This window comes from Suncus etruscus, chromosome 9, assembly GCF_024139225.1.
Source record: "Suncus etruscus isolate mSunEtr1 chromosome 9, mSunEtr1.pri.cur, whole genome shotgun sequence".
NCBI classification, from domain to species: Eukaryota; Metazoa; Chordata; class Mammalia; order Eulipotyphla; family Soricidae; genus Suncus; species Suncus etruscus.
The window spans coordinates 76,218,673-76,246,219 of record NC_064856.1 but is presented as its reverse complement, the minus strand read 5'-3'; the positions used below and the strand labels follow the sequence as shown (position 1 = coordinate 76,246,219).

The window sequence follows — 27,547 nt, the reverse complement described above, 5'->3', positions numbered from 1 at the left end:
TATTTTACTTTCTCTCTCTTTTTCTGTCTCTGTCTCTCTCTGTGTCTCTCTCTTTATCTCTCCCTCACTCCCTCCACAAACACTCATTTTTCCCTTTAAAATTATGCATTTTATAACAACTACAATGCAACACATGTATGTGCTAGTTATCAAGCTAAATATTTTGTATATTGCCTATTAATTCCACATCACAGCACCAGATATAAAAAATGAAACACTGTAGGGCTCTTTTATTGGTAGAGTTACCATTTAAGAAAACTTTATGACATTACTCCAATTTTATAATAACTCTACACCAAGTCACTCTGACTCCTAGGGCAGTGTTGTAAAATAACTTATCAGTATTCTTGCCTGATTTAGCTAAACATATTTTTTGTAGATAACAATTTAGTAGTAACTGTTAGTTTACTTATGCATAATATTTGTCTTAGTTCTTCTTTCTTACAAACTGTTTCCTCAGGTGTGAATGAGTCTCATTTTTCTTTTGTTCTTTATTTTTATCCAGGGGGGGAAATTAAGCTTCTTCTTCAAAGAATATACAATTAGTTTAGAAATCTCACTCTCTCCTTACTCAATCTACCAACCAGTCCCACACAAATATACTTTGTGTGCTTTGAAAAATATACTCTATGTTGCTGTGAAAGTTATAACATTCCTAAATGAGAAGAAACAAGTTAGAGATGCCATAATTTTTATAATTTTCTTCCTTTCATTTGTTTGTTTGGTTTTAGATCACAACTGGCAGTGCTCAGGGTTTATTCCTGTTTCTGTGCTCAAAAATCGCTCCTGGCAGGCACTGGAGACCATATGGGATGCAGGGATTTGAACCACCATCCCTCCTGAATTGGTTGCTTGCAAGGCAAATGCTCTACCGCTCTGCTATCTCTCTGGCCCCCGCATTGGCATATTTTTAATGGGCATATTTCAGTGATTCCCAGAATGGGGGTTGAGGCAGTGAATGGTGGGGATGCTGGAACAACTAAGGATGTTAGTAGTAACCTTCCTACAATTGGGTGGGAGATACTTTCTATTTGTTCTCTTTTCTCCTTCCTTCCTTCCTTCCTTCCTTCCTTCCTTCCTTCCTTCCTTCCTTCCTTCCTTCCTTCCTTCCTTCCTTCCTTCCTTCCTTCCTTCCTTCCTTTCTTTCTTTCTTCCTTCCTTCCTTTCTTTCTTTCTTCCTTCCTTCCTTCCCTCCCTACCTCCCTCCCTCTCTTTCCTTTCTCTTTCCTTTCTTTCTTTCTTTCTTTCTTTCTTTCTTTCTTTCTTTCTTTCTTTCTTTCTTTCTTTCTTTCTTTCTTTCTTTCTTTCTTTCTTTCTTTCTTTCTTTCTTTCTTTCTTTCTTTCTTTCTTTCTTTCTTTCTTCTTTCTCTCATTCCTTTTCTTTCTCTCCATTCTTCCTTCCCTTTCTTTCTTTCTTACTTTCTTTCTTTCTTTCTTTCTTTCTTTCTTTCTTTCTTTCTTTCTTTCTTTCTTTCTTTCTTTCTCTTTCTTTTTCTTTCTTTCTTTCTTTCTTTCTTTCTTTCTTTCTTTCTTTTTTCTTCTTCTCTCCTCCTTCCTGCTTTCTTTTTTCTTTTTCTTTCTTCTTTCTCTCATTCCTTTTCTTTCTCTCCTTTCTTCCTTCCTTCCCTTTCTTTCTTCTTTCTCTCATTCCTTTTCTTTCTCTCCTTCCTTCCTTCCCTTCCTTCCTTCCTTCCCTTCCTTCCTTCCTTTCTTTTTCTTTCTTTCTTTCTTTCTTTCTTTCTTTCTTTCTTTCTTTCTTTCTTTCTTTCTTTCTTTCTTTCTTTCTTTCTTTCTTTCTTTCTTTCTTTCTTTCTTTCTTTCTTTCTTTCTTTCTTTCTTTCTTTCTTTCTTTCTTCCTTCCTTACTTTCTTCTTTCTCTCCTTCCTTTTTCTTTTACTTTCTTTTTTCTCTCTTCTTTCTCTCATTTCTTCTTTCTCTCTCCTTCCTTCTCTCCTTCCTTCCATCCATCCTTCCTTCCTTCCTTCCTTCCTTCCTTCCTTCCTTCCTTCCTTCCTTCCTTCCTTCCTTCCTTCCTTCCTTCCTTCCTTCCTTTTCTTTTTGTTTTTGAGCCACACCCAGCAGCGCTTTGTGGTTGCTCCTGGTTCTGTGCTCAGAAATCACTCCCTGCAGGCTCAAGGAAAATATGGGATGCTGGAATTCGAACCACTGTCCATTCTAAATTAGCTGCTTGCAAGGCAAATGCCCAACTGCTGTGCTATCTCTCAGACACCTCTTCCTTTTCTTTTGTTTTTGTTTTTGTTTTTGGGCCACACCTGGTGTGCTCAGGTATAACACCTGTCTATGCACTCAGAAATCACTCCTGGCTTGGGGGACCATATGGGATTCCAGGGGATTGAATCCCGGTCTGTCCTGAGTCAGTCTTGTACAAGGCAAATGTCCTACCTCTGCATTACAGGTCAGGTGCCTCTTCTTTTCATTTTTAAACAAGCATCAATAAATACTTTGCACATTATCCAAAAGAAGATATTAGTTAGATTTTCCATTTGTCAATTTCACAAGTTCATTAAATTTTCCTGTTGTACAATTACTGATTGTCTGTTGATATACACAGATTACATAATTAAAAATTGAACAACAATTGTCTTTAAGCTTAGATAACATAATAAATTTAGATTTCTCAAGGAAGAAAACATGTATAATTACATATTCTATTATACTAGAATGTATCAGTCATTGTATTCCCCCTGGACATTTTATCATGTACTTGTGAAAGAGAAAATAATTTTCCAGAAAGCTGTGATGTGTAGAATTTTCAAGTTGTTGTGGGAACTACATAAAAAGGCTTTACTTCAAAGCTCTTCTATCAACTGGAGTTCAGAGGAAGCTCATAATTCTCCCACTTGGCAATATTCCTAGGCCATTCTCTTACATACAACCAAACATAGCTTTCCCTCTTCTCAGCATTTATACTGGGGTCCATTAGACCTAATATAAATACATACTTTAACTTGGTTTCTGACATTGATTAATTCAAGAAAGCCATAAATTTCATATCTTAACTGCTAGATTATGATTCTTTATCTTCAGGAAAAATGAAATTGCACTTTTGACTTCAACATTCTTTTTCAACATTTTAAGATTCACTATATTCTCTCCCAAAAATTAAAAATCACAAACAGCATTTATGATCAGGTCTAAATAGCAAACTTAAAGTCAATGACAACAGAATCAATATCTACAACAAGTTATATACGAAGGGGATCAGTTACACTAGCAGTCCAGGGAGTAAAGGGAGGAAGTATGGGATGCATGCTGGGAATAGAGACAAAGAGAGGTCAACATTGGTGGTGGGGCAATGCCCTAATTAACTGTCATTGTGTACCTTAAATACAACAGTGAACGACTTGTAATTCACATGGGTCTCAATACAAATTATTAAAAGTAATCAAATAGCAAAATTTTCCATTCCATTTTTCCTTTGAGTCAAATAAAACCTGATTTAGGACTTCACGAACATTTCCTACTATTACTTTCCTTGTTGCTTCAAGAGCATTTGTTTCTTTCCTCTTAAAAGAATCACAAATCTTATATTATGAATCCATCATACTATCTCTCTATATGAGTTTTTGTCACTCCCTGGAGACACTGACATAATATCTGAAAGTTTTTATTTTTAATGCTTGACTAGTTTAATTCTCAACATGAATCCCAAAATATAGCATGCACGAATGATTTTTCTATGACTATGTCTTCTCAGTTCTTTGATATTTATCTTCAAAATTGTTTTCTCCAACTCTGTGTCATTTATGTAACAGCTCTATATATTTTAATCGCACTGTGAATTCTCAATAATTTCCAACTCTCATCACCTTCATTTAAGATCACTCATAATAATCACCTATTCCAGAAGTTCCTTGGCCAAATAATACATTGACTTTACCATATTTAATTTTCTTTTCCCCCTTCTTGTCCTTCTCTTTCTTTTTACATAGTCATATATATATATATATATATATATTCAAATACATATGTGTGTGTGTGTCCTTGAGAACAATTTCCACTAGAAATGTGTGGTTAGGCTTTCTTTCTTTATAAATAATTCTTGACCAGGGCATCTTATAAATGATCAATTTAGCTTAGTTCTGACACTACTCAGAGTTCACATCAGAAACCCATGCAAATGGATTACTTTCAAACTGAAAATCCTTCAATTGTAGATAGGAAACTCCAGAGAATTAATTACTTGTGCTTCTAACCAATTGGTTATAAACAAGAGGATATGTTGTCTTGATTACAGAACATTCTCCTTAGACTTTACAATTTGCCAGAGAGATTAACAAACTTGGGAAACTCATTTACTCCCTAAATCATTGGCTTATTACAAAGGTTATCACTTAGAAAGAGCTCTGTGGAAGAAGTATGCAGGTAAGTTCAAAAAAAGGGAACAGAACTTCCATGCCCTCTTCAGGTGCTCTATCTGTTCTTTCCTATACTTGATATATTTGTTCACAAACCAAGAAGTCCTCCAAAGCTTAACACTTAGGGCTTTTATGCAAAATATAATGGTTAAAATAGTCTTTAAAAATAACCAAAAAAATCTATAGGCTAGCAGCAGTTGCTATTGGAAAATATGTAAGGAAAAAAAACAAAGAAGGGCAGCTGCATTATTTCATTTTTTGTTAGTTTGGGGGCCAGACATCTACATACTCAGGGCTTACTCCTTGCCTTGCACTCCTGAATCATTCCTGGTGGGCTTTGGAAACCACTTGGGGTACAGAAGGTCAATCATGGGCTGGCTGTATGCAAGAAAAGCTCCCTACCCACTATAATATAGCTCTAGTCCTAGCTGTATTTAAAAGATTAGTTCAACTTCATTTAGAAAAAAATGTCATAAAAATGTCAGAAAAAAGTCATAAAATTCATTTATTTTTAAAACTAATATATACTTTTCAGTTACAAAGTGTCAAGCTATAGGTGTAAATTCAAATTGACTCATTATTTGTGTTTCAATAATAACATGTATTATTCAAATGTTACTCATATTGATGCATTACCATAACTTTTTATTCTTTAAAAGTAAAAGTTACTATAACTATCACCTAGTATCCACTGAGAAGCAAAAATAGAATTCATTTTCTCCTCATGGGTGAATAAAAGGTATATGTACTTTGTTTTACAAATGTGAAAATAGTAATGGATATGAGTATATAAACCAATGAGTGATAAAGACATAATTCAATAAGGAATGATGAATCTTGCTAGCTTGATTGCTTTTGTAATTCTGAGCCTGAAGAAAGTTGGATTCCATAAAGGAGCTTCAGAATTTTAATGCTGAGTATTTAGCATTGCCACTTCGATGCTGCAAAGCTTTTCTGCTACTCTATGCAGAGTATCATCAAGGAGGCATAATGAGTCTTTGAGAAATTATTTTAAAACATCTATATCATGGCCAGAGAGATAGCATGGAGGTAAGGCATTTGCCTTTCATGAAGAAGGTCATTGTTTCGAATCCTTCCATCCCATATGGTCCCCCGAGCCTGCCAAGAGCGATTTCTGAGCGTAGAGCCAGGAGTAACCCCTGAGCGCTGCCGGTGTGACTCAAAAACAAAAAAACAAAAAAACAAAAAAAAAACTATATCACATTTTTACAATCACTATTTTCTTTTTTTTAATTTTTATTTTGATCATATTGGCTTACATATCACAATCACTATTTTCTAAGATTACATTTCTTCATTTGAATTGAAATGGAAGAAGACAGGGTAAGGAGCTAAGATGTGCAGAAAATGCTCTGTAATTCAATGAATCACTTGGAGATTTAATAATTTCCTTATAAATAATGCAAAGTCAGTGATCTTCACTTCTTTGAGTAAAATTTGTAAGTGATTTTTAAAAAGTATATACTTTTTATTTTATTTTTATTTGTTTGTTTGTTTGTTTTGGGGTCACACCTGATGATGTTCAGGGGTTACTTCTAGCTATGTGCTCAGAAATCACTCCTGGCTTGGGGGTCCATATGGGACACCAGGGATAGAACCAAGGTCTGTCCTGGGACAGCCGTGTGAAAGGCAAATGCCCTATTGATTTGCGATCGCTCTGGCCCCCAAATTATATATCTTATTATAAGTTTTATTTTTTTGTTTGTTTTGGTTACACAAATGGTGGCACTCAGGGCTATTCCTGACTCTGTGCTCAGAAATTGCTCTTGGAAGACTCAGGGTACCTTAAGGGATGCTTGGGATTAAATCCGGGTCAGCCTCATGCAAAGCAAGTACTCTACCCACTGTGCTTTCACTCTTGTGCTATTTATTTATTTCTTTATTTATTTTTTATTTATGACACACATGGCAGTGCTCAGGGGTTACTCCTGGCTTTGCACTCAGAAGTTATGCCTGACAGGCTCAAATGACCATATGGGATGCTGCAGATCGAATCCAGGTTGGACACTTGTAAAGCAAATGCCCTATAGCTCTGATCCCTCTTTTTTTTTTATTATTTTTTTTTAATTTTTTGACTTTGACGTTTTCTTTATAAGTGGAAATAGCAAATAAGTGTGTAATTTTCATTGCACTATAAAACTTGAATTTCAATATGTAACTGGTATATTAGTGATTATGTCTAACTAATAGCTTTTTAAATGTGTAAGTCATGAATGTAAATATATTTAAAGCATATTTTTCATGTCTATTAAAAATTTTAATTGTGTTTCAGGGAATATAGCTTTTATTCCTTGGAATTCTGAACTTTCACTCATTATTTTACTTTTTAGATTTTTGGAGTATATCTTTATTTTTTCCATTTTAGAGTTTAGTAGATATTATACTTTTTTTGTTCTCTTTTGTTTATTAAGGCACCATTATTTATAAAATTGTTCATTCCTAAAAGCATTTCAGGCATATAATATTCAAACACTAAGTCCACTACCGTTGTGACTTCCCTCTACCAATGCTTTCAGGTTCTCACTAATCCTACAGGCTGTCTCCTTAATGGATAAATTTAAAATTTGGGTTATTGTAGGGGCTGGAGAGATAGCACAGCGGTAGATTGTTTGTGTTGCACACACCCAACCCAGGACAGATGGTGGTTCAAATCCCGGCATCCCATTTGGTCACCCATGCCTATCAGGAACAATTTCTGAAAGCAAAGCCAGGATTAACCCCTGAGAGCCACTGGTGTGACTCAAAAAATGTTTTTTGTTATCGTATTTAATTGTCATTCTTACAATGTTGTTAGCTCAGTGGTTTATATACATATATACATATATATATATACATTATATGTATATATATTCTAACTCAACATTGTGTTTGAGGATAGGGTTTATCGTAACAGAAATACAAGACCTAGAAATATCTCTAATTTATTTAACTCTAGAGTAACATTTTCCCAGCAGAAACTGTCAATATCAGATGTCTCCTCTACTATTCATTATTCTAATAAAGCAGCAGCATCATTTTTTGTTATTTCTATCAGAACCTAACATGCAGGTTCAATTGTTTTCTTAGAATATACTACTCCTCTACTTCTAGCTAAAAAAAAATAAAAACTTAAAAGATTTTGTTGAGAACAAAGCCTCTTAATTTCAAAGAAAAATGGGAAATAATATGATGATTAATATTACTATAAACACTTAAAATTAATGGATATTAAACATAAAATTTAATTTTATTATTTATTTTATTAACATAAAACTAAAGAATATCATTGAATTTTGTTTGTTTTGTTTTGTTGTTTTTTTTTTTTTTTTTTTTGGTTTTTTGGGCCACACCCGTTTGATGCTCAGGGGTTACTCCTGGCTATGTGCTCAGAAATTGTCACTGGCTTGGGGAGACCATATGGGAGGCCGGGGGATCGAACCATGGTCCTTTCCTTGGCTAGCGCTTGCAAGGCAGACACCTTACCTCTAGCGCCACCTCACCGGCCCCGAATTTTGTTTATTTTTTAATTGGTTTATATACTTATGGATGGATAGCTTTAAATTATACTACATGGAAAAATGTTTCAGCATGTTTTTTTTGTATTTCTCTACTATATTCCTACCTAGACAATTATTATATTTTCTAAAAAATTATATAATAATTGTCTAGGTAGGAATATAGTAGAGAAATACAAAAAAGCACGCACATATTTTACAAGATGTCATCTCAGTTATCTTGGTTGATGAATTTGCCATGTATTGTTACTTATGGTTGAGTTTTTCTGGAAAAACAAGTTCAAAAAAGAGATCAGTTTTATGAAGAAATGGTATGTACTTGGAAAAGAGACATGTTTGCTTAGTTTGTTTTTGGCAACGGATTATTGTTTAACTCAGACTCAGGTTATTTAATAAAAACAATGTGACCAGGGTCAAGTAATTACTAAGGCATTAAGCATACATCATTTTTCTTTCTTTCTTTTTTTTAGAATTTCATTTGCAGATGTCCTCAACACAGGAAAGGTAGTAGGATTTATCTATTAGATTAGGCCAAATCAATTTATTATGCTTGTCTGGAAAGCAATGATGAAAATGATACTGAGGACATTCCTAGGTTTTTAGGAATCCAGGACATTGAATATGACCTGTGATTCTTACAAAAGCAAAGAGCTGAAGTATATGTACAATTGTAGCAGAGGAGTCTTGTAATTTTAATACCTGTAGAGAAAAATCATTACTTGTGAAAATCAGATGATGATGCTATTATGCAGAAATAGGGAATTATTGAAATGTAAACAAGGTTCAGTAAACCCTTAGAAGTCATGTTTCACTCTCTACATATATAAAATTCTTTTCTAAATAATATTTTTTCTTTGTTATTGGCTTATGTAAAAATCATTCATTTAGAGTCAGAGATATAAAACAGTGCCTAACGAACTTGACTTACAAGGGACTGGTTCTACATTTAATCCTCAGCACACTAAGTATGGTTTCTTGGGGTCGTCCAGTGATTTCTAAGCACAACTAAATGTAACTCAAAAATGGAAAAAAATAGCTACCTGAGAAATAAGTAGAGACTGATGAAAGTCTGGGTGCTCAAGCATTGTCCTACTGAAACTCAATCATGAATAATTTTGTATTTCACAGTGATTAAATAAAATGAACAAAATAGAAAAAACTAAAATATATATTATCTTATTAAACTTTTGCTCAGTGAGCAATTATTTTAATAAATTTAAGTTGCCGTTTTTGTACCATAAAGACATGGTTTAACTACCATTTGAGTTAATAATATTTAATGAGGTGGTTTTCTTTTTTTTTTTTAACTATAGATTTTTATTGAAATCACCCCTACAGAGAATGAAAGCTACTTAGTCAAGAAGGCTCCCAGGTCACATAGAATCATATAATTATCTTCATACAAACCTCAATATCTCAGAGGCTCCTGAAAGTTGATATGACTGAATATTCAGTCCTGGTAATAATTTATTTTTTTAAAAATAATATCTTTATTTAAGCACCGTGATTACAAACATGATTGTAGTTGGGCTTCAGTCATAAAAGGAACACATCCCTTCACCATTGCACCATTGTAACTACCAATGCCCCCCATCTCTCTCCTCCCCCACCCCCTGCTACTTCGCTCACTCATTAACATTTTGTTAGTGTAGTTATTTCTCTAACTCCACTCACCACTCTTTATGGTAAGCTTCATTTTGTGAGCCAGTCATTCTGCCCTTTTATCTATTGTCTCTGGACATTATTACAATAATATCTTTTATTTTTCTTAAAACTCATAGATAAGTTAGACTATTCTGGGTCTATCTCTTTCCCTCTGACTTATTTCACTAAGCATAACAGTTTCCATGTCCATCATGTATAGAAAAATTTCATGCTGATAATTTCTTATCTGATTCAGAACTTTCTCAAGGATTCCAATTCACAAAAATCCACTGGGTTACTCAGTGACTTTATAGTAAAACTACTTCATGATCTACAGCCAAGTTAACACATTACCAACTCATATTCCCCATTCAGAGTTCATATGTGTCGTGTGTGTGTGTGTGTGTGTGTGTGTGTGTGTGTGTGTGTGAAATAAGTGTTTTGGTAGAAAAATATCATGGAGTGAGCACTTAGCAACAGGTGCAGGGCATGACTCATTTAAAATAGCTCACCTGCAAATGGAAAACCTAGTGTGTGTCAGAAATTCCTATACACCAGAGGTTACACAAATTTCTCCTTTCACTCAGAGCAAAAATATGGATGTTCCTTTCTACCTCTGAAAGAGCAAACATGCTCCACCATCAAAACAACCAATCTATGAGAGCTGGAGGGTTGGACTTTTCTTTCTTTTAAAGTCTGAGTGAGGTGATATTCTAATGCTAACAGCTGAGAAGCAGGTCAGTCAGGTTCTAGGGTGCTCTATTACACAAGCACGATACGCCAGCCCCACCCAATTTTGTTTCGCTGGCACCTTCCTCCTGTTCAGCGGGGCACTGGCATACTTACTCCAACGTCCTTTCTCTAATCTAACGCAAGGTAGAAACTCATTCCAGTCAGGACAACTGTGACATTTCATTGCTGTTTGTAAATGCCTCATATATCAGAAGGTAAGCATGTGAAGGGAAGGGTTATGATGATCTCTCTTCTTTCTCTCTTTCTCTTTCCCTCTTTTTCTCACACTCTATCCTCCCTCTGACCCAGCTTCTTCCCTTCCTCTCTCTTTCCCTCCAATTAAAAAGAATATGAGAATCATAATCAGCTCAACTTTTGACAGAACAGTTTGTCCTGAAACTACTGAGACTCGTAAAAAGAGGCAATTCTTTCATTAAGTAATTACCTTCTAAATGAGCATTTGCACTGTGAATGCAAGTTAAGTTTAAGAATTACTGTCATATCTTCTAGAATAGATGATAAAACCAGGACAGTTGTTAAAAAAAATACATGACTACACTAGACCAACTTCTTTTTAAAGCTAGGTAATAGAAAAAAATTTACACATGTTTATCGTGACTAGAATAGCTATGAATTGAATATTTAGAATTAACTTATTTTTTAGATTGTTATTGGACTAAGTTATTTGCCTAGAATTAAGCTATTTGTTGTTAAAGTATTAGAATATGATAATTTTTGAAAAGATTTCTAGTGTAATGAATCATATCTTTATAAATATTTTCTTAATGTAAAATGGCAAGGAATGCATATGTAATTATTTCCTTAGCATGTATTCACTCATGATCAGAAATCTAAAGAAAAATTCAGTTGCTGTAGAAGATATTTCACAGAATAAAGATGTTAAATAGTTTCTTAATTTTTTAATTTTGTTCCTATCAAATGCTCATTTTTTGAATGGATGTCAGCTTATTATTTGTTATTGTTTATAATTATTTTTTATTATTTTATTATTTCCATCAGACTATTAAAAAAGTCTGAAAATCCTGTTTGAGAAACTAGATTCATAACATCTCTTTGGAGAAAATCTTTCTGAGTTTAACTTTCACTAAAGTTTTATAGTATTAAGGTTTACAACAGGGAAGTCTCAAGTGAGAAGGAAGCATGACATGCATATAATTTCCTTCATTTATGCTGAACCAAGTCTTGTAAATTGATAGCCACAAAGTTTGAAAAAGTTTCTTTCCTTATTATTAAATAAGGTAAACGTGAAAAGAAATACCTAAGACTATGATACAATCCCATATTCTGATTTGGTAGACTTATTCAAAGTCCTCATTGAAAAAGAGAAATTTCTAGAAACATACTTTTTTTCTATGTCCACATTCTTTTTCATATTGGGAAAGCCAAAACCATGTTCTAGATTGGAAAGATTAACACAGAAAAGTTCCTGAGAAATTTGTTCAGAACAGGCAGATTACAATGACAAAGCCAAATGAAATATCTTTATTTGTAATCTAAGGACTAGCACAAGAGAAAGCAAATGGGATATACATAACATAATATATAATATTTAGTTATTTCACTACAAAAATTTTTTATTATCCTATTGAGACAGGAGTAAAGTATAGATGTGTTGCACTCATTTAAAAACAATTGTTTTGATTAAGTTGGGAATTACTAGTATTTTTATCCTTTTGTTTAAGTTTGTTTAAGCTGACACAACCTGGCCACCTCCTTATTTTCAAAGCATGATTTAAACATGGTATGACTCAGTTACAATAGGAAGGTTGGGCAGAATGGCGACTTATGCAACTAATCAGGGAAAAATAATAGGCAGACCTGTTTTCTCTTTGTTTCCCTTAATGGTCAAGAATTATATATTTTCTTCACCACTTTTTAAAACCTCCACGCAAGAGTAGTAAAGTGAAACTATTTATTGGTACCAACACCAAAGATAGAGGGAAAAAATAAGTGCACATTTTCTTTGTGCAGAGGACTTCTTAAAACAAAGCATAAACAGTGAAAAATCACAAACTTTGAAATAATAGCATAGTTCTTCAAGTCTATATAAACAAAATACGTTTAATACAAAAGATTTGAAGCTGTTTATAGTGTAACGATATGAATAAGTATGCACCATTCTTAGCTCTATTGCTACATTATTACCACAAAATTCCTCTTAGGACTTTTCAGCTCAGGATAAAGAACAAAAAGAGAAACACGGCTACATGTTTTTTTTCCACAAGTTTTTCTTCTTCAATAAATCTTTTTACATCCCACCTTCTGTCTGTCTGCACAGTGCACCTAGATCACTTTGGTATCTGTACATATGCCACCAGTATTAACTTAGATGTATGTAACCAGAATATACAATAGTTTATAGAGATGGCACAAAACTGAGAGAAAGTAGCAAGTTCAGATCTCATTATGGTAATCTGAAGTTTCTGTACCATTTGTTTTCAAAGCCTGTGATATGCTCTTGATCAGTTTTGAATAGGACCTAATTATAAAAATTGCCTAGTCCATATTTGCACAAAAGCCCAGGACTGAAATTGTAATTAGAATGGCTTGTATTCCTTTCTATTTCTACCTCTTTAAGGTAAAATGACTAGATGAAGGGTTTCATCTGGTTCTCTCGAAGTAGAAAACTGAAACAAATTTTCTGCCACTGTCAGACCAGAGCAACAAAAATAAATCAAGACTTATACAACTTTATCCTATAACTATATTCTGAGCAAAATGCAAATCATATTTAAGCATACCATTTTTATCCTTTGCTTTCTTTCTCTCCTTTTCCCTGAAATAAATTATAACAAGTAACAGAATACTTGGTTCATTTAGGGTGTCGATACCATAAGTTTTCAAGTTACAGTCTAAAGCTGGGTAAAGCTAGGGAGATCCCATTGGTGGTTCAGTGGTACAGGCAAAAAGAAACAGGAACAAAACTCACTTTGTGAATTCCTGATATGTGGATTCTCATTATGGTAAAGGAGTAAAAGGTTAATGCCATGTTCCTGTATAACCTTATAAGAAAATTAGAAGAACACCTAGGGTATTTTTTTTCTCCTCTAGTGATACCTTCATTAGAAAGATAAAATATCAAAAACCGAAAGTTTAGGAAAGAACTATTAATCTATTTAATAAACATTAAATTGGATGCCAATTATTAATCAAACTAAGCAGATTAATGGCAGCCATAATAAAAAGGCCTGGGCTAATTTCAATCAACATGACAGGATTCAAAAGAAAAAAAAAGGTTTCTAAAAAGATCTATGTATTTTAAACTAAATTAAATTGTACTTAAAATGTGATCAATCATTTTGTTTATGTTAATCTATATGCTCCCTGATAAAGATGTCTAACTAGAAGACAACAAATAATAATTCAAATCATTTTAGATTTGAATAAAATCTAAAGTGTGTTTTAGTGCTAGTAAGTGCTAGTAAGCACTCAGCAATGTTAAAAGAAAACCTAATCTTATATTTTACAAAATTAATTTATAAATTATTCTGATAACATTATAATATATAAAGCCCCTTTGTTAAAAATTTTGTTGGGGGACATTTCTAAAAGGCAATTGTATATTAAATCATACTTTTATTTTTTTTGGGGGGGCACACCTGGTGACGCTCGGGGATACTCCTAGCTGTGCACCCAGAAGGCATAACCAAAAACAAAACAAAACAAAACAAAACAAAAACACCTAAAGAAAACCAACTGTATTGTGAGCCCACAATAATACATTCCATGTCTTTCCACTCAAAACTACCTCCTTTTTCCCTACATGTGACTAATTCACTGATATTTAACACTAGGCTTTTGTCCATTTTTGAACCTATAGTTGAAATTTACACAGTATGACTGGCACAATTTATTATTCAATATTCTATAAAAATAATACCTTTCATGAAGGTTATTTTTTTGTTTGCCTATTTTTGTTTTGGAGCAAACCTGTTAATGTTCAAGTCTTACATCTTACTCTGATTTTTTTTTCTTTTAATATAATGTATTTATTTTCATTTTTAAATAATATCTTTATTTAAACGCCATGATTACAAACATGATGTAGTTGAGTTTCAGTTATAAAAGAACACTTCCCTTTACCAGTGCAATATTCGCATCACTAGTGGCCCCTTCTCCCCACCATCACCACCTATATTCTAGACAGGCTTTCTACTTCCCTCACTCATTGACATTGTTATGACAGTTCTCAGTGTAGTTATTTCTCTAACTGCATTTAGTTTTCAATGATCACTCCTTAAAGGCTCTGGGAAATATATAAGATTCTAGAAGTTGATCCTGGGTTGGCTGCATTCAAGACTGTAAGTTAAGCACCCTACACACTGTACTTTTGCTCTGGCCCCTGAATAATCCTATATGTCTGCCAGCATTTTTAAATGAATATTTAATAAGTGAGAAATAATATTACATCTCCAAATCCTAGGAATTTACAAGATGTACTCTTACTAATGCCTTTACTATAAAAAATATATCCGATGATATTATTCAAATATTTACATTGTATTTACCTAACTAAAAATTCAACGAAAGGAGATCAATGAAAACAAAACAACAGAAGGACTTTTGGAAACTACTCAGATTCTGAAAAATTAAAAGGATTGAAAGTAGGGCCAGTGAGGTGGCACTAGAGGTAAGGTGCCTGCCTTGCAAGCGCTAGCCAAGGAAGGACCGAGGTTCTATCCCCCGGTGTCCCATATGATCCACCCCCAAGTCAGGGGCAATTTCTGAGAGCTTAGCCAGGAGTAACCCCTTAGCATCAAATGGGTGTGGCCTGAAAAAACAAACAAAAAAAAAGATTGAAAGTAGTGAATACTGAAAATTTAGTGAGGGTTTTTTTGTAATGTTTGACAATAATCAGATCTAAATAATATCAGTTGCACCTCTTCACTTTTCTTATCTGAGTCACCCAAGAGGATTTGAGTTAAAAGTAAGCTCTAAGTCCAGATCAACATTAAGTAAATCCATTCTTCATCTTTACAGTTTGAAAGTGCAAATTCTAGGAACCTGAGAGATAGTACAGCATGTGAAATACTTGTATTGTTAGCAAATGACCCTGGTTCAAACTCTAGTATTGAGAACCAGGAGTACAAAACAAATTAAGCTTAAAAAAGAATGAATAAACATTCTAAGATTTTTAAAAATTATTTATTTAATCTAAACACCATGAATTTAATATAGAATTAAATGGAAGTCAGTAGATTTATTTTCAGGCTTGCTTGTCCCAATAACTGGTTTTTATTACCAGATATTAGGAGCATTAGTAACATTTTAGTGACATCTCTGGAGTACATATTTCTTTTATTATTTTTTGTCTCAAGGCCTTTCATGAGGATTCAGAGTGATAATATTATTATATGTAAATTATTTACAGAAGTACATAAATAAAAATTGGATTGGGAATATAGTTAAGCAATAAGGAAATTTGACTTGATTGTATGAGGTCCTTTAATTTATCCCTGACTTGATAAATAAAAAAGAAATTTAATATCTGTTATATTTTACTTATGTCAAATATACCTCATGGTATTTATATCTAGATTGCATCATTTAGTTTTTAGAATAGCATTGTGCTATTGTGTGTAATCTTAGAATGATAAAGATAAAGCCATGGTCATTTGTTTCTGTTTTAGAAACACACTGATCAATGCTAAAGGCTTACTCCTGGCTCTTTACACTCAAAATAATTTCTGGCAGTGCTTAGGAAACCTTATGTGATGTCAGGGATCAAACCTGGGTCAGCCATAATAAGCAATGCAAGAGTCTTATCTGCTATACATATTATCTTCCAGGCCCAAGCCATTGCTTGTTTATAGTGATTGCTTTTCACAGGCTAGTTATAGTCAAAACCAGAATTTTAATATGTCTAGAATTAAACTCTTTCCCATATTTTCTCTATTTCATAATTTTACACATAAAGAGCAGAATAATATTTTTGGCTTGGTTTATTAGTTAAAACAGTAATTTTGAAATGGATATTGAGCTAGTTTTTTTTAAATTGATAATTCCAATCATTTTCTTATTTATAACATAAGAAAATATAATTTAAAATATCCTGAAATACAATTTTTAGAATCTCCTTGACTGTTATTGAAAAAAGCATCTAATGAAGCTAAAATTATTATAAAAAATAAAGATATTAATTTCAAATTCAAGATTTTGAAATTAGTTAATATTGGTTTTCAGCCACGAGAGTGAAGATACCTGATCTGATTTTGTCTTAATGAGTTACTAATGAAGTGTTTTCAAGGATAATTCCTAGATAACACACTTTAAAGTGTACATTTTATGTATAATAACTAATATGATTTTAATAATAAATATTACAAATTAAAGCTTGACAAAGAGCATGATTTTTCGACAAATTGATGAAATAAGTGAGTTTTATTTTATTACATATATAATAGAAGAAAAAATACTAATTAATACAAATTTATATATGGTCATTTATTTACATATGTATTTATCTACATTTATTTACAAATATATTATATATGTAATACATATGTTAATATATATCATTCTGTTCCAAACTAGTTATTTTAAGTACTGAAATAGTGGTATTGATATTTAGCTTGATAGAGTTTTTGAATGACAGACAAAGAAAAATTATACAGAAAATACAAATCTAGGAAGCTGAAGACATAGTATAGTAGAGAAAGTAGGGTCTGTGCCTTGCACCTGGGCAATCTGGGTTTAAATCCCAGAACAGTAGATTGTTTCAAAGCTCCACCAGGTGTAAGGCATGAGCATAGCTCGTGTGATCCAAAAAACAAATGAACAAACAATTATACCATGATAAGTGTTTTTAACAAAAAACAAAAATAAATCCAAGATTCCAGTTTCAATATATTATATTATTATATAGCGATATACTATATAAAATGTATAATATATAATTATTATATAATATATTTAAAACACATCTCAGAATATATTATTCTTTATCATCTCATAAATATGTTCTCATTTTATCTGTAGATGTAGATGTAGAAGCTCAGGATAATTTTATTTTAAGAATATTCACTATTACATTTAATAATTAAAGTGATGCTCATTTCTTTCAGACTAACTTCATAACACCAGTACCAAAAAGGCTACAATGCTGATCTCAGTAAAAATTCTGTTGATTTCAACTTTGTTTAGTTCACTACTCTTTGGAATCACTGGAGTAAAAGGTGTAGAAATAACTACAACAAAAAATATTGCGGAAATTTTCAAAAAAACAGAAAACGTAACCAAGCGTTGGAATTTTGCGGAAAACCCATACTCATTTAATAATAGTAAAGAAATTTTCAATCCCAAATTAAATAATACCTCCTTTGGGGATACTTCAAATAAAATTCAAGGAACAACAGACATATTTAGGAATTCTTCAACAGATTATTCTGGTACTTTAACATCTACAGCCATGGTTTCTACAAGCTCTTCCCCAGCCAGTAGCTTTGTTTCAAGAGAACTGCCACAAAACTCATCTGAAAATTTTTTACCAGTTTCAACAACGCCCACAACTACACCTACTGTATTTTCTGAAAACGTGACTTCTTTCACCAGTGATACCATGAAAACTCCTGAAAACAGTTCCATTTCAATTGGTATCACTCCAGTACCAAACACCACCTCTGAAACTCCTATGACAAGGACACCAGAAGAATGGCTTACTACAACCAATGAGAACATCCCCTATCAAGAAACTACCCCTTATCAAGATAAGACAACTCCACGACAGACCACAACCTTCACCAATAATTCAAAAATATTTTCGAATACATCTGACTCTCAAAAAGGTAATTGTAAACAAATTTAGCTTTCCTTTTTCATGGGATTTATTTATTTATTTATTTATTTATTTATTTATTTATTTATTTATTTTGGTTTTTGGGCCACATGCGGCTGTAATCAGGGGTTATTCCTGCCTCTGAGCTCAGAAATCACTCCTGGCTTAGGGGATAATATAGGATGCTCTGGGTCAGCTGCGTGCAAGACAAACAAACATCCTACTGCTTTGCCACCACTCCGGGCCCAGGCGGGACTAGATTTTGAGAATAATCATATAGATTAGGGGCCGGTGAGGTGGCGCTAAAGGTAAATTGTCTGCTCTAGCCAAGGAAGGACCACGGTTCGATCCCCGGCATCCCATATGGTCCCCCCAAGCCTGGGGCAATTTCTGAGCGCTTAGCCAGGAGTAACCCCTAAGCATCAAATGGGTGTGGCCCGAAAACAAACAAACAAACAAAATCATATAGATTACAATCAAGGAATGTATGAGATATCAAATTCATTGAAAATAGTCAAGAAATAGGGACTTAAAAGTCAGCAATTCTAGTCATGATTGCATGAGAATATAATATATTAAAATTGAAAATAAAACATTGAAAAGGTTTAAGGTAGGGTTGAATTTTGAGATAATAGACAATAATTTTCATAGAAATTTGGACTACCTATAATTGCATGTATTACCTTGAGCATTCCTGGGAATGGTCCACAAATCAATATAGTTACATGTAAATATCCCTAATTTTTTTAAACTTATTTTTTTCCTGTCTAGATTTGATTGTTTTTTTTTATTTGTTTGTTTAGTTGGTTGGGTTTTGGGGCCACACCTGGTGACACTCAGGGGTTACTCCTGGCTATGTGCTCAGAGATCACTCCTGGCTTGGGGGATTTGGGACACCAGGGAATTGAACTGCGGTCCGTCCTAGGTTAGTGCATGTAAGGCAAAAGCCTTACCACTATATGTACACAGATATATATATATATATATATATACATATACATATACATATATACATATATATAGTGGTAAGGCTTTTATATATATTTTATATATAAATTTAAATATAAATGTATATATTAATATATAAATATATTTTATATATACATGCTATATATGCTATATATACTTATATATATTTATATACATACTATTTTTCTTCCATAAACTGTGATTTTCTTTTTTTTTTCTATTGATCACTGTTAAATATAGTTACAAATTTTTCATGGTTAAGTTCCAGTCATGCAATTTTCCCATAGCTTTTTGTCACTTCACCAATGTACATATCTCACCACCACTAATATTCCCGATTTCTGCAACACACACCAAACTTGCCGCTATGGAAGGTACCTCATATCTCTCTCTCTCTCTCTCTCTCTCTCTCTCTCTCTCTCTCTCTCTCATTCTCTCTCTATTTTGTTTTGTTTTGTTTTGTTTTGTTTTTGGGTCACAGCGGCAAGCTCTGCTCAGAAGTCACTCCTAGCAGGCATGGGGGACCATATGGGATGCCCAAATTCGAATCACTGTCTATCTTGGATCAGCTGCTGCAAGGCAAACACCCTACCGCTGTGCTATATCTCTGCCCCCCTCTCTCTATATATAACACTATTAATATATCAATTACATTATTAATCATATGTTTTATATAATACATTGTTTTATTATATATTATATTATATATTAATATATAATCTTTCCCACTCTCTCCCTTTGGTTCTCAATGCTATTGCTGAAAGTGTATCATGCATATCACTTTACCTTCTTTTAGATCCAGTTTTAGTCAAGAAACAAACATTGTCCCAAATAAGTGGGTTTTATTTAAAATAAAAAAGTATAAGTCCATTGCTTATTTTTTTACATATTATAAAAGATAACAGAAAATAAAATACACTAAAGAAATTTAAGATACCATCAAGTTTGTTAATTAACCTTAAAAGTGATGGTAATTGAGGGTCCGGTGCGATAGCGCAGCAGTAGGACTTTTGCCTTGCATGCAGCTGATCCAGGACGGACCTAGGTTTGATCCCCGGCATCCCAGATGGTCCCCCAAGCCAGGAGCGATTTCTGAATGCATACCCAGGAGTAGCCCCTGAGTGTCACAGGATGTGGGTCAAAAAGATATTAAAATAGATGTTAATTGATAATGAAAAGGAGTTAAATTTTCTCTCTCTTGTTATGGGATCATATCTAACTTTCTCAAGGGTTACTCCTGGTTTTGTGGTTAGAGATCAGAGTGGACTGTATGAGATGCCGAGAACTAAACCCGATTCTATGTGCAAGGCAAATGCTTTATTATATTTCTAGTCTGAGAGTTCAATTTTCTACACTCTGAACTTCAGATATACACATTCTGTTCTCAACATTTCAGTCACTGAAATTATCTGTTTTGGTCAACTTGCCACATTTACAAATATTCTAAATCAGAAAATATTGGGATTTTTTACACTGTTTAATGATATTTTTGTGAACTCATTCTCTATTTTCCAATTACTACAATTAGCTATTAATTTTATTAATTAAGGGAGAAAAAAGTTTAAGTTTTGTTTTATATTAAATTTATTAAAGTTACAATTTATTAACATCTTTAATTCAATGTAAAATAAGATAATGTAGCGGTATACATATGACACATTTGTATTAATACGTATCAGTACTGATATATCTATATCTATATCTATCTATATCTATCTATCTATCTATCTATCTATCTATCTATCTATCTATCTATCTATCTATCTATATATATATATATATATATATATATATATGGGTTCTGAAAGATAGTAGACTGGGTTGGGTTCTTCCTTAGGATTGGATAACTTGAGTTCAATCCCCAACACCCCTATATTCTCCTGAACCCGCTAGGAATGATCCCTGGACACAGAACCAGGCATAATTTCTGAGCACTTCCTAGTGTGACAACAAATAGTGCAACACCCAGTGAGAAAAAAAATAACAAACAAAAGAAAGTAGCTAGAAAATTACACTTAACCGTTGGCTAGGAGTGAATGTAAGAACACTGGTGGTAGAACACCAGATGTCTAAACTTCTACTATCAATAACTCTGTAAATTATGGTTCATTAATAAATAAAAATTATATTTAAAAATAAAACTATCAATTGATATAATTGTTAGAAACTAACAAATAACTTAAGGTAATTTAAAATTTTTCGGAACTATAGCATATTTATCATTGTCATAAATACTCAGATTTATAAAATACATACTAACACCATGATCTCAATTAATTCAAAAGTTTAAACATACTTTTATATGCATAAAATCAGAGATTTGTTTCTGTTCTTTGATTATTTTTTATTTTAAATATGTGATTTTCTTCTTTATTTTCCAGAGAACAGAAATACAGGAGTAGTATTTGGGGCCATTTTAGGTGCAATTCTAGGTGCTTCATTTCTCAGTCTTGTTGTTTACCTCTTATGTGGGAAAAAGAAAACGGATTCATTTTCCCATCGACGACTCTATGATGACAGAAATGAACCAGGTAAAACACCTTCAGAACTTAATCTCCACACAGCAGTTTTAATTAATAGTGGATAATAATTTCAGGGATATAACTGATAGAGTCAAATCAATATGTTTTCTAAGCTGTTTCTTAAAGATAAAGTAATTATGAACCTATAATTTAAATATCAAAGAGCTGGTTTTAAGTCATAACCTAAAAACTAAAAATAAACATAACTGGGGAACAAAGATATGACACTAAGAAAATATGGTCAGTTTTTAGGAAATAACTGAAAACCTATTCTTAATATTTTGATCAACTTTGTAGCACAATTTAAACAAGCACATTTTAATTTGAAGCACTTCTAAAATTTTACACATGAAGTAAACCTCTATTTGCAATCTTAATAGTGTATAAAGCAATCTCTAACATTTTGCATATTTAGAAAATAATGTCAAAATTAATTTAATTATATTTTTATTAAGTTGATATTTATGAGTAATGTATCTATTAAGAATAAGACACTGCTTGAGATTAGTGATACAATATTAATCAGAACACAGATAAAATCAATTCATATACTTGACTCATTTGTTTTTTAACTGCAAAATAATAACAAATGTTCTGGTTTATGCCTGTACCATAAAATATAACTAAATATTTCAAATGGTCCTATTAAAAAGTGGTGATTTTTAATAAGCTATAATAACAAACAAATGCTTTATTTTCCATATCAAATATATTAATTATAATTTAATTTCATTTTGTTTATGGGGTTCTAAAAATTCTTAAAAATTAAAAGCAGTACAAAGTACACAATTCAAAGAACTGGGCTTCTAAATATCTTTCTGTCTTCATAATCAAATATAGAACCTCATTCTCACAAATTAGCAATAGATACTATAATTGAAGTTTAACTTAATAGCTCAAATATACCAGTTGTTTTGTAATTTGACACAGTTTGAGACATTTATTTTAAATCTCTAATATTCCTGATATTATAGTTTATAAACAACATAAGATGATTGTGTGAAAGATAAGTGTGTTATACTGCATAATTAGATTACTAATCTATTAGTAATTAGTCACTGCTTTAGTGATATTATATGCATGCCAAGCTTTTTAAAAATAATTAGAATCATCAGTGATAATAATTATCCTTTAAAAACAACAAATCTCATATTTTCAATAAGAAATATTTAAATAATTGTTAACTTGGCCCATCAAAAGGAAACAAATTTGCAAGAAAAATTTCTTCCATAGCAACCCTCCAGCTCACCATAAAGCAAAATAATGACATGCTTTAAATGTTCTTCTCTTTTATGCTAAATTGACAATTCTGGACATATTAACAAGTCCCTAAAATTAGATTCAATATTCACTGAGACAGAGATCTATACATCTTTATATACATAACATTGCTTTGTTATTATTGTGATATCACCTTAAATTTCCCCAGTTTTGTGTACCAACCATGAAGTTTTAGCAGTTAGACTACTATCTTCATATCAAAAAACAACAACAAAACAAACAAGGTGTCTGGAAACATAATCTCTTACTCAAAATAGCAAAACTACTACCTGAAAAGCACACCTAAAACTTACCCTTACTTATTGTTAAAAAGCAATTCATATGGTCTGATAGATGTCTAAATATTCATTATAAAGATTACCATTATAACACAATTCTTTTTTGTTTGTTTTCTTTTAGTTCTGCGATTAGACAATGCACCTGAGCCTTATGATATGAGTTTCGGAAACTCTAACTATTACAACTCAAGTATGAATGATCCATACATTTCAGCTGGCCAAGAAAATGCACGAGACAGCATCCCTATGGATGACATACCTCGACTTAGTAACTCAGTATAAAAAAAAATAAGAGAAAAGGAGAAAAGGATCAAATATTGTATATCCTGGTCTTTGCACAAACCCGTCTTCCAAAAGCAAGATAATTGTCATAGGAGTTGGTGCTTTGGGACAGAACACATTCTCCAAAAGCCTATTTTTTCTTACTTAGCAAATTGGAGGGGAGGTCTGTGTTTTGCTGAAACATCTATTAAGTAAACTAAATTTGCATTTTTATTTTTACTTAGTAGTAAATGTTCTTGGAACCAGTTAAAAATGAAATATTTCAATTTGACAATTCCTGATAAGTTATTTAAGAACATGCATTCCGGGGCCGGGAAGGTGGCGCTAGAGGTAAGGTGTCTGCCTTGCAAGCGCTAGCGTAGGATGGACCACGGTTCGATCCCCCGGCGTCCTATATGGTTCCCCCATGCCAGGGGCTATTTCTGAGCGCATAGCCAGGAGTAACCCCTGAGCGTCAAACGGGTGTGGCCCAAAAAACAAAAACAAAAAAAAAAGAACATGCATTCCCTGAAATTTAAAACTGAAACTATATCTTTATTAAAAGGTATCCACACCATAGATCAATTCCTTCCTTTTCTCTCTGGAATTACTATGCCATGCGCTAAGACTAGCATTCTATGAAAACAAAATTGAAGAGTGATTTTGTAAATTTTTCATTTAAAACTAGGAATAGCTTCCACTAGAAGACAGATCTTTTGTTTCTGGGTAATTAAGTAAACCTGAATGAAAGGCCTGTATTCCAATATATTTTTGTTTGCTTTAGCACATACACAGGCAATCCTTAGAATATGTAAGTCGTTATTGATGTTTTATTCAAAGGAATATGGAAGAAAAGCCAATTCTAATTTGTAGAAATAATTATTGTCAAAGAGTTGTGAAAATACCAGCTTTATTGACTGAACTAAGGCCTCAATTAATTGGGTACTTAACTATGTAATGAGAAGCAGTGGGAAATAAGATTTTACATATTTTGTTTTATGATATAAAAATATCTTCCACATTTTAAGTTGTTACATATAAATATATGTTATTATTAAATATAAGTTTAACATCCATGGAACAGATTCTGCATACTAAAATGTATGATTGTGGAGTTTTTAAAGTAGCTGAGTAGATATAGTAAGCAAATGAAACATTTTTTGAACTTCAGTTTATGACAGGAAAATATACAACACTTAACTAGTATTCTAATTTTGACAAGAATAATACATTTCTTAGTAAAGGAATACTGAGGCATTAAAAATTAGAGGTCTAGGGCCTGGAGAGATAGCACAGCGGTGTTTGCCTTGCAAACAGCCGATCCAGGACCAAAGGTGGTTGGTTTGAATCCCGGTGTCCCATATGGTCCCCCATGCCTGCCAGGAGCTATTTCTGAGCAGACAGCCAGGAATAACCCCTGAGCACCGCCGGGTGTAACCCAAAAACAAAAACAAACAAAAAAAAATTAGAGGTCTAGACAAAATGTCCCAGAAGGCAGGATGTTTAAAAGAATCAAAGCATGAAATAAGCTAGATACTCTAGATTTCCACTTATTTGTGGAGAATATGTGTTTGTTTAACTGTGTTTGTGCATTCACACATGTACATATGCTTATGAATGGACAGAGATTCAGCAATAAGCTCAGAAAATGAGGGCTAAGAGCACATAATGGAACATACTTACCCCATATCGCCATGAAAATAGCAAAGAAGACGGTCCCTCCATTATCAAACAAATATGTCACCTTAGTAGAAAAAAAAAAAACATTAGTCACTCTATTTGTATAAAAAAAGAGGTTACTGTTTACCTGTAGATCATGATTATTTTTCTCAAGTAGACTTTTGTTGTACTGTAGTTGCTAATACACAGTACAACATCCTTTTATGGGTTCTACAACTGTTTGATAAGGTGGGAGAGCAGCATTTTCTCTTTTATTTTTCCTCTCTTCCCTCAAATTCCATTTGGGTTACATCTTCTTTTATGCATGTTGAGTATGTATCTGTGAGCTAGAGTTAAATTACAGGGAGAGCCCAAGTGACCTTTTCAGGTATGGCATTCTTAGCAGCTTTATTTCTTCTTCATAAAACCTCCAGATTTAGAGATGTTGTGAAATGCATAGTGCCAATCAGTACTTCCAATGAAAACATATCACAGTGCAAGCCACATTCATATCTCACAGAAGTGCCATGGGTTCAGTCTTAGCCACAAGAGGTAATGTGAATCTATACTTAAGTTGTTTTAAGAGGTTTCATATGTCAAAAAAAACACTTAGGATATAAAGTATTTTTTAATTAGCTATTACTTGAGGTTTTGTAAATAACTTTGTACAGTTATTCAATATTACTGAATACAACTTTCAGAATTACAGAATTGTTCAATTTTAATAAATTATATTCAGTTTATTTTGTTTCTTTTCATTTGTATATGTATATCTATATTTGCAAGTTAGTGAGAGATTAAACCAATAAATCCAGGCACTAGATATTATCGGTCACATTAACTTAGATTTCAATTTTTACCGGAGTCACTTAGGTTCTATAAAGCATATAATGAATTATTTTTCCCTCTCTTAGGGTAACTTTTACTGGTTGTTTAAAATGTAAACCAAGGCATTCATGTGTATTTAAATTGTAGCATAAGAAATACACTGAAAAATTACATGTAACAGATAAATTGGATGTATTTTCCTATAATACTTGTCATGAAAAGATGTTATGAAATTTGTAGGCAGGTGCAACATGCCATGGCATCACTACATCGACTATTTCCTAATTGGTATGACTTGGAATATAGAAGAATGTTGTAAAGACTGTTAATTAGGTTTTATGCACAGGAGAGAAAAAATCCATTAGAAATTCTCCTTTGGAGCTCATAAAATTACTCTCAGCAGGAGCATCCAGAATTATTTCTTTCCAAGTCATACCACAGAGACACCTGCTGTTGCCAAGCAGCTGAACAGCTGTCTCTGATCCTTTGTGAACAGACCTTGTACAGGAAACAGCTTCTGATAGTTTGAACAGAGGCACTTAAAGGTCACCAATTTACAATGGTTCATGCCTGCACCAGAAACAGTCCAGTTTTTAGGAAAATAACAAATGAGATGTTATGCTGACAATAATTGTGTTGCATGAACTTGTTTTCTTAGGGGTTATGTAATATTTTCATTCTAAAGTCTTTTCATTAATTTTTTCTTATTCTGTTTGAAAGTCTTTTGGGTATTTCTTTTCACTATCCTTGAACAAAACTGAAATACATGCATGGGACACAGAGAGCTATATACATATCTGTGTATATCTGCACATATATGTAAATATATACAGTGGTATTAGAATAATGTAACAAAAAATGGTTTACAGATACTTTAAAATTTTCCCTCTAGAGAAATGTCACAGTATGAAATCATTGAGCTAAGTATACTATGTTTTTACATGTGTAATATACTGTAATCTGCAGAGCAGATTACAAGAACTATTAGAGACCATTGGATAAAGTTTGACTTGCCAAGCATTTCATTTTTAATGCTTAGATGAGTAAAATTTGGGGATAACAAGAAGAACCAAGTATGTGTGGAAGGTTCAAATATCATACGTGTCTACAGGAGGAAAAAATAAACCTTTTGTTGAATAGGAAAGAAACACCTGTTCTATTTAAAAATGTGTATGAAATATGCAGACTATTTCCTAGCAACATAATGAGAAATAAAACAGTCCATCTTATTTAAAATTCTAAGTTTTTAGAAAAATAAAACTAGTTTTATGACTTTTGTGTAAGAGTACCTCAATGTATACAAAAATCTTAAGGTATATTTTATTTTAACATGATTGGTGTTAGTAAGAAATATATGATGAAGAAAACAGTCATCCTCAAACAAAACTGAGTTACAGATAATTTGTCATTGTAGTTGATGCCTAATTTTCATGGTAGAGCCAAGATTTGTAAGATATTAATAGATGTATTACTTAGACAACAATATTGATATAGGATGGATAGCCTAGAGTCTGTCATCTCTGCTATAGTTACTAGCGTTCTCTCTAAATTATTTGATATGCTCAGAACAAAGCTCTGGAATAATCACATTTAAAACTCTAAAGTACTATGTACCAAAGACTTGCACCTTGGGGAATTTGAACCCCACACAAGATATGAGAGCCTCTGGGACAGGGATTTAAAA

At 32.7% G+C, this 27,547-nt stretch overlaps 2 protein-coding genes across 3 annotated transcripts in view; one reads left to right on the top strand and one right to left on the bottom strand.

Annotated features, from left to right (window-relative positions):
• Nucleotides 1-27,547, bottom strand: part of ANO3 (anoctamin 3) — a 242,927-nt gene that overhangs the window by 48,935 nt on the left and 166,445 nt on the right. Inside the window, exon 14 of the mRNA XM_049780960.1 lies at nt 25,060-25,120. Coding sequence (XP_049636917.1) covers nt 25,060-25,120 — 61 coding nt within the window. The remainder of the gene's footprint in view (nt 1-25,059; nt 25,121-27,547) is intronic.
• Nucleotides 17,385-23,397, top strand: MUC15 (mucin 15, cell surface associated). Of its 2 annotated transcripts, XM_049780969.1 has the most exons (3): nt 17,385-18,075; nt 21,416-21,565; nt 23,237-23,397. In XM_049780969.1, exons 1-3 carry the CDS (start codon nt 17,391-17,393, stop codon nt 23,395-23,397), a joined length of 996 nt encoding a protein of 331 aa, XP_049636926.1. In that variant the 5' UTR covers nt 17,385-17,390. The 2 variants fall into 2 exon arrangements, with proteins under 2 accessions (XP_049636926.1, XP_049636927.1); XM_049780970.1 differs by lacking the exon at nt 21,416-21,565.

What these genes read in the sequence shown, in the direction of transcription:
- MUC15 (XM_049780969.1), top strand. Translation starts at nt 17,391, where the DNA reads ATGCTGATCTCAGTAAAAATTCTGTTGATTTCAACTTTGTTTAGTTCA. An exon ending in TACATCTGACTCTCAAAAAG is followed by an intron (nt 18,076 to 21,415) that starts GTAATTGTAAAC and finishes TTTATTTTCCAG; the next exon opens with AGAACAGAAATACAGGAGTA. An exon ending in TGATGACAGAAATGAACCAG is followed by an intron (nt 21,566 to 23,236) that starts GTAAAACACCTT and finishes GTTTTCTTTTAG; the next exon opens with TTCTGCGATTAGACAATGCA.